The following is a 12463-nucleotide window of genomic DNA, read 5'->3' as shown; positions in this document are numbered from 1 at the left end:
GGCACATGTTGCCTTTCTAAACCAAAACCTTTTGCCTTACACAGAATGTAGCCCTTTATTCCCCACCTAGGCATGTATCTATCAGCAAACCTCTTAAATGCTGTTATTGTATCTGCTTCCACCATCTCCTCTGGCAGCATATTCCAGAAATTTGTGTTAAAAAAACCCTGCCATTTATATCTCCTTCAAACTTACCACATTTTACCTTGAACCCATGTCCCAGACTAATTGACATTTCTAACCTGGGAAAAAAAGACTAACTGACTATCGAGCCTGTCCTTGCTTCTCATAGTTTTGTAAACTCCAAGCAGGGTCACCCCCTCATCCTTCAACGTTCAAGTGGAGACAAATTAGGTTTGTCCAGTCTCTGCTCACAGCTCATACTCTCCAGGCCAGGCAACATTCTGGTAACCCGTTTGTGTCCCCTCTCCAAAGCCTCTCCGCCCAGTGTGGTGACCAGAGCTGCTAAACTAAAGCTCTACTGCAGCTACAAGGGCTGTTACTGAGGAAAACCTGAGCCTTGTGATCACTCCTAACCAGCCTTCCCACAATATCCCAGAGACGGACAGCCTCCAAGTCTGCTCCGAATTGAAGCATTGAGGCCAGTGCTTTTAGAGCTGGCTGAAAGATGTGCAACTCACTGAGCTGGGTTCCCTTCTCCCTCTGCCCCTCCACCCTCTACCCAGTACTGAAGTTGCAGGAGAGCGGGAGCACAGGGATGGAGGTAGGCCATTCAGCCTCCTCAAGCCTGTTGCACTATTCGATGAGATCATAGTCTGGTTCTTGTTCCTGGTTGGAAAGTCCACGTGTCCTGTGGGGAAGGTGACAGGCTGAAGCGTGGCTTACCTTGCCTGGGGAATGGGGAACATGAGCTCACAGTCATAGGACAGAACATTCATTACATTGTTAAGGAGAGACAGTGAGAGACGGGTTCTTGTGGCACAGGGGTAGTGTCTCCCCCTCTGGGTTTGAAAGCCCAGTGTTCAAGTCAGGCCTGCTCCTGCGGTGTGTGACACATGGCTCGGCGGGTCGCTTGAAAAATGCACATGAACAGGAGAAAGCTGTTTATTGATGGAGTGCTTTGAGTACATGCAGAGCTGGACTGCTGAGCTCCACACTTTCACAAGTCACACCTTATTTTCATCCTCAGGTTCGTCTTTGCACTTCAGTGTGCAGCAGAGGGCTGGGGAGGGGGAGTGCCATAGGCTGGTAGGGGGTGCTGGGCAGTTGAAATCTCCTTCTGGGTCTATCCTGGGATCTGGAAATCGGACCCAGTGGCCCACTATTCTTCCAGTGGGCACCGCAGGAGCCCGAACCATCTCCTCTCCAGCCCAGCATCCCACCCGTAAACAGCTCAGTTTCCTTTCAAGCTTTAGTTGACAGTATCCTCTTTAATGTTCTTTCAAGACCCAGTTGATGAATTTGCTTGATTGACAGGTGTATAAAAACAGACTGCTCCTTTAAGAAGATAAGCCTTTGATGATAAGTTTGATTTATTTATTGGTACTCAAATTGGCGTAAAAAGGGTCAGCTGGGCCACGGCTTGTCTTTGGAAGGATGGGGAAGGATGTGTTTTTGTTGCGTATTGGCTAACTGGCTGTGATGAGGGCAAAGGGATAGATGTCCATGCTCCTACACTTCACTGTGGAGCTGGGATTCATGGACCAAAGGGTCAGCCATTGGCAATGGAGTGCAGGGTTATGTCAGCAGTTGGGAGGATTGTGAACATGGAGAATTGTTCACCCCAGAGAGCAATGAAGGCTCAGTTATTGTGTATGTTCATGACAGAAACAGATGCTGGATGAGGGGTTTCTGGAGAATGGCTTGGTCCTGTGGAGTTGATACGGAACACTACAGCAGCAGTGATATTGAACAGGGTAGCAGACGCCAATCGTGGGCTTCCCCTGTGCTGGTGACTTTAATTCTTGCAGCCACCAAGGATTGATCCTGAGGGAGGTTTCCCTGAGATCTCTTCCCTGCAATGCTGCACAGTGTAGACAGGGACGCCCCTGGCTAGTTTGGGGAACCGAGGTCAGTGAATACAGCAGAGAGATAGACAGAGGATGAAACAGTACACCTTACTGGTCTGTGGGAATCCTGGCTGATCACCCAGAGCGGTGGTTACACTGAAACGCCTCTCACTCACTCCCTCACACAGAGACACACACTGTGCCTGCTCAGGAAGGTGGTTGTCCCATCAGCCTGACCAGGGTTGTGAGGGGTAGACCATAAAATGCACCCTCTCTGCTCTCACTCCCATCCTGCCGTTAGGTGCCAGCCTTGCTTTGCCATTTACCTCAGAGGGTACAGTCACCAATTTTGGGTAAAGCCACTGAGCTTTCTCATCTTCCCTTGGAGTGTGGGAACTCCCTTGATTTCCAGCACGGGGAAACTGGTTCGGGATTAAGCAGAGCAGGCTGGAATGCGAGGTCCCCTGAGCAAACTCCCAGTTTGAATCACAGGGACATTGGGAAAGGAACGTTGCTGTGAGTGAGGTGCACCTTTGCTCATGGCTTGGAGTGGTAGTGCTGTTCAAGGCTGTTTCTTCTCCCCCCCCCACGCTGCTCCTCTGCTCAGGAGGCTGTTGGCATTTCACACGAACTCCTCTTCCCCTGAGACCACATCCTGTGCGAACCCGGAGCACAGTTTGTGGCTGTTGGGCTGTGTTGGAGGGAGACTGCAATGTCTGCGTTCCCCCCACCCACGCAGCCAGGCTTGAAGGTTTGGAAATGAATGTATCCTCCTCTCCCCTCAGCCCAGGTGTCTGCGTGTGCAAACTGCTGCAGTTCTGTCTGCCAGTGGCCTACTGCGACACTGAATGACTGTAAAGCAGCAGGTGGAGCTGTAAATCCATGAAGTGGGCTGGACATTGTGCCTTGTTCCTCTCTCTTTCCAGCTGGAAAACCCAAGGGGAATGCCAGCGCTTCCAGGCTGGTGTCCCCTGGATCTGAAATGTATCCGGCTCTGTCCACAGCCTCCACATGGCTGGGTCAAATCCTCTGAACTGTCCTGGAGGCTGTGGGTCAACCCCATGTACTGGGGGAAGGGGCCTTTGGTTCACTTCTGTTTATCTCCAGCTGTCTACTACCCAGTGTGACAGTAACTTTGGCCTCATTTTGATAGTCACTGAGTCACAGAGTGCAGGAACAGGCCCCCCAGACCAACCAATCCATGATGACCATTACTCCAAACTAAACTAATCTCCACCTGCCTGTTCCTGGCCCATGTCTGATTCATGTGCTTGGCTAAATGTCTCTTAAGCATTGTAACTGTATCCACACCTACCACTTCCTCAGGAAGTTCATCCCACATATGAGCCACCCTCTGCTTTAAAAAAAAATCGCCCCCTCATGTTTTTTTTCAATCTCTCTCACTCATTGAAAAATGTGCCCCCCAGCCCTGAAATCCTCCTGTCTAGGGGAAATACATCTGCCATTCACCACATCCACGCCCCTCAACATTTTAAAAACTTGCACATGGTCACCTCTCAACCTCTTTCGCTCCTATGGTAAAAAAATGTCCCAGCCTCTCCTTACAACTCAAACTATTGAGCAAAGCCCACAAAGTATGAGACTTCTTTCTTCCCCTGGGGTGTTACAGTTCTAATACTTTTTTAAGGAAGGCCTTTGAGGAGAAGAGAGAGAGAGAGAGAGACGGAGAGGTTCGGGTCAGGGTATCCAGAGCTGGGAGCCCAGGGGTCAGCATCAGTGGCTGAGAAGTGAATAAGCATCAGGGGTGGTCCCATCTCTAACGGCCATGGTGTAATTGACAGGAGCAAGACCACAATGGGACCGGTGCCGAGCCTAGCCTTCACTAAGAGGGTTAGTGAGATACCACCTTGAGAGTCTGCTTCTGGGTTTTGAATATGCCCAGACAATGGGCAGCAGAGGGGGTCTATTAGACCTGCCTGCCTGTCCTCCTCTGTGGCTGGCCTCCCCTGCCTCTCCCCAGCCCAGGGATGTTCCTTGGAGATAATGTGGCTCCCAAGTGGGAGAGTGAGTTGGGAGCCACATTGACCTGGGGTGGATGAATGAAATGCAGATGCCTTTGGTACTTAGGCAGAGAGAGGCATACCTGGAACGATTTCAAAGAGGAATTTTCCTGGTTCATCAGGGTTAGGTGGTAGTTCATTGACCTTGCAGTCCTGGAGGACGATGTGACCCTGCAAATGAGACAATTTAGTGAGCATGATATCCAGTCCCTGCTTAAAGATAAAAAGGAGCTGCATTCATATGAAAGCACTCTGATCTTGAAAAAAGACCAAAATGGTCCCAAAGTGATGGACGGAGTCACAACAGTTCCCCAGCCTGGTCAAAGACGCTGGCCTTGGGGAGACGCTATGCATTGTGTCTGCAGTTTGACATCGCATTGGTCGGCTGCCAAGCTTTATTTTTCCACTTCAACAGTCAGAAGACGTGACGAGCGAAATCGCCAACTAGAATGTCCCTGACCTTGTTAGCTCACATCCCCACCTTCAGCCCTCCTCCTCTGGAACACTGAGAACAGAGGTCTGGGAGGATTATTCACCCGGATGTTAGATGCACTGTTGGTCTCCTGACCTGAGTAAGCATGTTCAGGGAGTGCAGTGAAGGGTTACCAAACGGATTCCTGGGATGGCATGACTGATGGGGCTGATGTATGGAGCCGGTCGGACTATATTCACTGGAGTTTAGAAGAATGAGGAGGGATTCATAGAAACCTATTAAATTGTAACAGGACTCAACAGGGTAAACTCAGGAAGGCCAGTTCCCGATGACCAGGGAGTCCAGAGCCAGGCGTCACAGTCTAAGGATATAGGGTAGACCGTTCAGGGCTGTGATGGTAAGAAGCATCTTCACTCCGAGAGTGGGGAGACTGTGGAATTCACATCACAGAAAGTAGCTGAGGTCAAACATTTCACGAAGGAATCAGATGTAGTTCCTTGGAAGAAAGGGATGAAATGATTTGGGGAGGTGGGAACAGGATCCTATGTTGATGATCAGCCATGACCATCCTGAATGGCAGAGCAGACTTGAAGGGCTGAATGGCCTATTCCTGTTGTATACATGAAAGATGTGAATTCAGGTGACCCCCCAAGGGGAACTGCTGTGTCTCTCTCTGGTCAGCAAACTACACCGTTGGCTGTTAGAGTTCATTTTGATATCCGCCTTTCATCCACTTCCCACACCCTGATAAAAAGGATGGGACTGTAGCTGTCTCGCCTCGCTGCTGGGGACGCTGAGCGCGACAGCTACATTATTCCCAAATCACCCTCTCACACAATCTGTCTGCCTCTGCCTGTAGAGGGGTGTTTCAATGCTGAACTCCCTTTCCAAAGGCACCAGGCAGTGATTGCCATGGCCAATTGTTTGCTGCTGTTACTCTCCCTCTGCGGGCCTGCTAGCTGTGCTCCACTCACTGTATGCTTTTGTCCAGGTGGCCTGCAGAAACTGACCAAGTGCAAGTGAACTGAGTGCAAGCTCTAACAGTAACGCTGGACAACTCCTCCTCCCGTACCCAGTACGTCCCCGCAGCCCCAAGGCAACCTTCTCCTGCAACCACACAAGGTCTAACCACTCCTAATTTACCCTTCTCTCGTCACTGTCCAAGGCATCAGGCACACCTTCCAAGTGAAGCAACACTTTGCCTACACTTGGCTCAGTCTAGCCTCAGTGTATTTGCTGCTTGCTATGTGGTTTTCTCCACACTGCTACAGACAGCATGCAGCCTGGGCAACCGCTTTGCACAGCACCTACATTCTGTCCGCAGAAACGACCCTGACACTTCAACACTGGCCAACATCTCTGCCTCAGGCTTGCTGCAGTGCTCTAGCGAAACTCAGCCAAGCTGGAAGAACAGCACCTCATTTTCCGCTTGGCAGCTTTACAATCTTCTGGACTCAGTATCGAGATCAATAACTGGAGAGTTTGATTCTCTCCTCCTCTGTTTACTTTACCCATCCCAAAACCCAGTCTTGTTATGACGTGCGTTGAATTTTACTCAGCTGACGCATTTTCACCCACTCTCAGGCCTGCGAACACATTTGATGGTTTGGTTTCAGAACAGACAACCCGTTATCTGTAATTCTCAACTCTCGTCCTCACTTACTCAGCTTCTCTTCTGTCCTGATCTTCCATCAATAATCACTCATTAACACCCCTTTCCCCATCTCTCTCTTACTGAGCTCCACCTCCACCTAGCCACTCAACATTCCCTTCTTCCCTAACCTCACCCGCAGCATAAGAGACACATTTTCCTAACTGCTGTTAGCTCTGACGTAAAATCTATGGATTTGAAACATTAACTCTGCTTTCCTCCCTCAGATGCTGCGTGACAATACTATGGCTTTTAGAGATGTACTTTTGTCCTGGTTTTTCTTTCGAGGAGAGGTTTAAGACAGAGTTGAAGAGCTATCAATTTGAATCCAATAAAGTAAACAGCTTGTGAGGCCTTCTTTTTTTTAAACAAGTTGGAACAATAGAAGCAGCCTGAATGGGTGTGGTTGATCTCCCACAGAACCAGGATTTTTAGTTTGTAGTATTTCAGTAGCAGTTGTTGCTAGGATCTTGAAGTTATATCTGGAAGCTGTGGGACATCACTCCCTGCTAATCTCTCTCTGAGTTTTCTCTTCATGCTTTTCCTCCTATACTGGAGAATTGCATGTGAGACAATCTATTTTACTGAATTTGCCTTGGCCAAGGGTGCGTTTATGGGATGTTACTATAATGCAACAGGTACTGTTCGTAACTAATAGTACTTATACTTTTAAATAACCTATTATTCTGTTAAGTTTTCCGATAGAGTCCAGTTCTTCCCATTTCTTCCTTTTGTTGAATTTTAACTATAGGTAGGAATAAAGTGTGGCTTGCTATGAGCCTGGTTGTTTGACCAATTAAATTTCATCTAGAACACAATTGCTGGCATTTGCCTGTACAGTAAGAAAAAGTTAGGGTCTGGGCTGTCTTCTGAATATATTTTGGGGGGGGAGTTTGATCTGGTTCATACAACCAGCCAGACCTGCTGAGTTTTTCCAGCTATTTCTGATTCTCGCAAAACACAATTGCCAACAAGCAGTTCTAGGCAGTTCTCTGGTGAGAAGCAGTGTGGTGAGCAACAGCTCCTGATCTGATGTACCTGTGGCTTTCCATCCTCCTCCTCTTTGTGGTAACATAGGTAGACTCCACGCAGGACAAACCAGCGAACATGCCACTGTTTCACCAGTGACCTCCTCTTCTTCAGCCAGCCTGACTTGGCAGGGCGCTCCAATGTGTTGGGTGATGAAGATCTGTTTGACACAGTGCAGTGATCCCCTGGCATTACACTCTTCGATCGACCTAGGAACAGTCAACAAACAAACAAAAAAAAATAAAATCACAAGCTCAACTTCCAGCCACCCGGCCCTGATTTGTGAAGACAGCTTTCACAATCTGAAAACTGTGTCAATGTGCATCTTTCTAGACATGAATAATTGTCACATGTCTCTTGTCAAAAACTAAGAAGTTGGTTTTATTCTTCCTTTTTCTTAGTAGGGTTAAAATTAACTTTTATTGTCACATGTACTCAAGTGCAGGGGTACAGGAGCACAGTGAAAAGTGTGTACAATGTCATTTCCAAGGTGCAAGGTGCCTAGGTACAAAATCATAGATCCAAAGTATAAAAAAAAGGACATTAAGTTTATAAGTTCATAGTGAAAGTCCCTTCTTAAGTGCTCAGACTTGCTGGGCTTGCACTCCCTGTAAAGGTTTGATTTTCTCCATCCTGCGCTCAATTCCCTCTGCGCTCAATATCGCTGTAAACACCAGGCATCAAGTAACTAACCACCTCTATCCCCAGAACGTGCCCACCATCTACAAGGCACAAGTCAGGAGTGTGAGGGAATACTCCCCACTTGCCCTGGATGAGGGGCAGCTCCAACAACATTCAAGAAGCTCGACACCATCCAGGACAAAGCTTTTACACACTTTATTGGCACCATATCTGCAAACATTCACTCCCTCCACCACCCACGTTCAGTAACAGCAGTGTGTACTATCTACAAGATGCATTGCAGGAATTTACCAAAGATCCTCAGACAGCATCTTCCAAACCCACAACTACCATCCAGAAGGACAAGGGTCAGCAGGTACATGGGAACACCACCCCCTGCGTGTTCCCCTCCAAGCCACTCACCATCCTGACTCGGAAATATTCTGCCCTGTCACTGGGTCGAAATCCTGGAATTCTCTCCCCTGTGGCCCTATCCGTGTCTCCACACTGCATGAACTGGTTCAGGACAGCAGCTCACCGCCACTTTCTCTCAGACAAGCGCTAGGCCGCTCAGTGATACCCACACCCATTAAATGAAAAGAGAAATAAATTTTCTGAAGCTGTGTGAGCCACTCCATCATAACACTGCCACAGTCAAATGGCAGCATCCTCCCTCATTGCTGGCAATGAGTTAGAAGTGGCACTTGAAGGTTAGAATAGTGTGGAAACAGGGCCTCCAGCCCAACAAGTCCACATTGACACTCAGAGACCTAGAACTCACCTAACCTACATGTCCCTGAATGCAATGAGCAATGTAGCATGACCAATCCACCTAGCCTGCACATCTTTGGGCTGTGGGAGGAAACTGGAGCACCCAAAGGAAACCCACACAGACACAGGGAGGATATGCAAACTCCACACAGACAGTCGCCCGAGGGTGGAATTGAACACAGGTCCCTGTCGCTGTGAGGCTGCAGTGCTAACCACTGAGACACTTTCTGTGTGATTTCAGTTACACAACAGAACTTCAATGCTGACAACCTTCACAATGACCATCAAAAGCAGCTTTGAGCAAGCGAACCGTGTCTCTTAGAAAGTAGATTAAGAAAGCACACCAAAACAGCTCCTCATTGCTCATCATAATGATTTTTAAGAAAGAGGGCGGAAGTGGTTTACATGAGGGTTGAGCTGGTGCTGTCTTTCAAGTGAATGAAGAAGTGACTGTCTGGTTTGTCTGTCCAATCAGCTCATTCCCCGCACAGTGAAAATGGCCGGCCTCTCGAGGTGGTTTCATTTTTGCAATTCATGGTAGTCTGACTGACAAAACTAGAAAGGTGGAACTAGGTCAGAAAGCCGAAATGCAAACCCCAGTGATTAGGAACAGTAAGATGTTAGCAGTATCAATTCAGAGCTGGTTGCCTGTGAAAGAGGCAAAATCTGGATCAAAATCCTGGAAATCCCTCCCTCAGGGCGTTGTGGGTCAACCCACAGCACATGGACTGCAGTGGCGCAGGAAGGCAGCTCGCCCCCCCAACTTCTCAAGGGGGCAGTTAGGGACGGGCAAGAAATGCTGACCCAGCCATTGACACTCACATCCCACAAATGAGTAAATTAAAAAGAAATCTGGTATTGTCATCATTATGAGGACGGACGCAGCAGGTTCCAATATTGAAGACTTCACTGCATCACTCAGAAACATTCTCCTGTTATAGCTGCATTGTTGTTCATGGGATCTTTCTGTGGGCACATTAGAGGTCACATTTCTGACATGACGAGGAAGTCGAGGGTTCGAGAGGTGCTTGTGAAGTAGAACAGAGAACATAGAATATAGAAAGTACAGGCCCTTCAGCCCATGATGTTGTGCCGGACTTTTACCCTAATCCTAAGGTCTATCTAACCTCTACCCCTACCTTATACTATCATCCATATGCCTATCTAATAGCCGCTTAAATGCCCCTCATGAGGCCGACTTAACTACTCTCTCCGGCAATGCATTCCATGTCCCAACCACTCTCTGGGTAAAGAACCTACCTCTGACGTCTCCCCTATATATACCTCCACTCACTTTAAAAATATGCCCCCTCGTTATAGCTACCTCCACCCTAGGAAAAGGTCTCTGGCTGTCCACTCTATCTATACCTCTGATCATTTTGTACACCTCCATCAAGGGATTTAGCATACCCTGAAAGGTGCCACACAAATGCAGCTATCACAAATGCAAGGGGAAGAAGACTTGGTTCTTTCACCTCACTGACGCTGAGCAGGAGAAAGAGGAACAGTTGACACACACACGGGTCTACGCTACACTTCAATATAATTCGCAGGCAAACCTTCAGACTTCACTGAGTTTCTTTGCTGCCCTGCATGCCAATGTTGCTCTCAGTTTCTAATATACTCAACAACACCATGAGAGGAACCTTGTGGGTCACTAAGAAGTCCCCAGGTCTCTCAGTCCTTCCTCAATGAAGAAACGTCTCCCCAGCTCAGTCCAAGGTGATCCTGACACACTGTCTCCTCCACTCCCGTGCCACTCCCCCTCCCCCCGAGTAACCAATACCCGACTCGTGGGTGGGCTGGGGGTGATTTTCCTCCCAGGGTCTGTCCTGGCAAACACTTTGAGGATCTCCTGCTGTGTCTCAATCAGGTCCTTCTCCAAAACGCCAGAGAATATTGGCCCAACTAGGTCATTGTCTCCTCAATCCAGAAAGCCTCCTCATCCCCGAAAATAGCCTCATATCACGCTTGGAACCGGAGAAACTTCACTCCAAACCCCCAGCCCTGCTCCTGCAGTGATGTGCCTTGGTGTTAAATTCTATTTGATTTACACAGCCAGGAAGCACTTTGAGGCATCAGCTGCATGAAAGTGGCTACAAAAATGCACATTATTGTTCCTAGCTCCATCTGGCTACATGACAGAGAGGGAGAGAGGGAGAGAGTTTGTCCATCAATTCCGTTAGATTTCTGGGGCAAGCTGACTGTTAGCACTCAGCACCATTACAATGTTGAATCTTTGATCTCAAATCCTGAGCACAGATTCTGTGACCTGAGATAGTAGGAACTGCAGATGCTGGAGAATCTGATATAACAAGGTGTAGAGCTGGATGAAAACAGCAGGCCAAGCAGCATCAGAGGAGCAGGAAAGCTGACGTTTCGGGCCTAGGCCCTTCCCATTTCTGAAGAACAGTCTAGGCCCGAAACGTCAGCTTTGCTACTCCTCTGATGCTGCTTGGCCTGCTGTGTTCATCCAGCTCTACACCTTGTTATCTCAGATTCCGTGACCTACTGCCTTTTTCCAAAATCTGACCATCAAAGAAACCTTGCAGTCCCCCTTCGCTCTGAGTTCAAGCCTATGGATGAATGAATGAATGAATGAAAATCTGCTTTCTCTGTGACAGAGACACACGGATGGGGAGCAGAAGTAGGGCCATTCAGCCTTTCAAGCCTGCTCCACCATATAGACTGACTGTCACAGGTTATCTAACTCAATGCCATGCTTCTCCTCAGAGGCCTTCAATCTTACAAAAATTGTGCCTAACTTTCTTGAATGTATTCAGCCTCCTGCAGCTGGGAATTCCACAGTCTCACTATCCTCTGAGTGAAGAAATGTTTCCTCATCTTAGCACGAAATGGTCTCCCCATATCCGCCTGAGACTGTGTACCCACCCCCCCACCCCCGGTTCTAGACTCCCCGCACCCAGGCGAGTCACCATCCCTGCATCAAGTCTGTCCAGCCCGTTTAGTGTTTGATACATTTCAGTCAGATCTGTGCCCCTCCTTCCACACTGCAGCGAATACGATCCCTCCTCACAGGACGGTCCTGTCAGCCCCAGCATCAGCCCAGTGAACCTTCACCACATTCCCTCTATGGCAAGGATATCCTGCCTCAGGTCAGTAGGTTGCAAACACTGAATTAGCTGCTGGTCCTGATTTGTTAGGAGAAAGTACACAGTTAATGGCAGGACCATGAACAGCATCGATGTACCGAAGGGTCTCAGTCCATAGCTCCCTGAAAGCGGCCACACAAGTAGACAGGGTGGTAAAGAAGGCGAATGGCATGCTTACCTTTATTGGTCGGGGAATTGAGTACAAGGGTCAGGACATCATGTTGCAGCTTCATAACAGTTTGGTTAGGCCACACTTAGGTGATTGCATTCAATTCTGGTCACCACAGGAAGAGTGTGGAGGCTTTGGAAAGGCTGCAGGAGAGGTTTACCAGGACACTGCCTGGATTAGAGGGTATGAGCTGTAAGGAGGGGCTAGAAAAACTCAGCTTGCTTTCTCTGGAGCGGCAGAGGCTGAGGGGAAACTTGATAGAAGTCTACACAACTATGAGGTGCACAGGTAAAGTTGACGGTCAGAATCCTTTCCCCAGAGTTGCAATGTCTAAAACTAGGGGACATGCATTTAAGGTTAGAAGGGGAAAGTCCAAAGGAGATGTGAGGGGCAAGGCTTTTTACACAGAGTGGGGACAGTCTGGAGTGTGCTAGCAGGGATGGTGATGGAGGCAGATACAAGGGGCTTTTAGATAAGCACATGGATATGCAAGGAATGGAGGGGTAAGGACCAAGGGCAGGCGGAAGGGGGGCAAAAACAGAAGTTGCTGGGAAAGCTCAGCAGGTCTGGCAGCACCTGTCAAGAGAAATCAGAGTTAACGCTTTGGGTCTAATGACCCTTCCACAGAACTGGCACGTTGGCAGAAGGGATTTAATTGGGCGTCATTTTCGGCACAACATGATGG

General features: G+C 48.5%; 1 protein-coding gene across 2 annotated transcripts in view; it reads right to left on the bottom strand.

Moving 5' to 3' along the window:
* Positions 1 to 12463, bottom strand: part of LOC125447910 (rho GTPase-activating protein 25-like) — a 53102-nt gene that overhangs the window by 27144 nt on the left and 13495 nt on the right. For both annotated transcript variants that reach the window (XM_059641082.1, XM_059641083.1), the window contains exons 2-3: positions 7114 to 7313; positions 4075 to 4162 (exon numbers count right to left, since the gene is read on the bottom strand). In XM_059641082.1, coding sequence (XP_059497065.1) covers positions 4075 to 4162; positions 7114 to 7313 — 288 coding nt within the window. The remainder of the gene's footprint in view (positions 1 to 4074; positions 4163 to 7113; positions 7314 to 12463) is intronic.

The sequence above is a fragment of the Stegostoma tigrinum genome, chromosome 40, assembly GCF_030684315.1.
Source record: "Stegostoma tigrinum isolate sSteTig4 chromosome 40, sSteTig4.hap1, whole genome shotgun sequence".
Lineage (NCBI taxonomy): Eukaryota > Metazoa > Chordata > Chondrichthyes > Orectolobiformes > Stegostomatidae > Stegostoma > Stegostoma tigrinum.
This window is presented reverse-complemented; position numbering and strand designations above follow the sequence as displayed.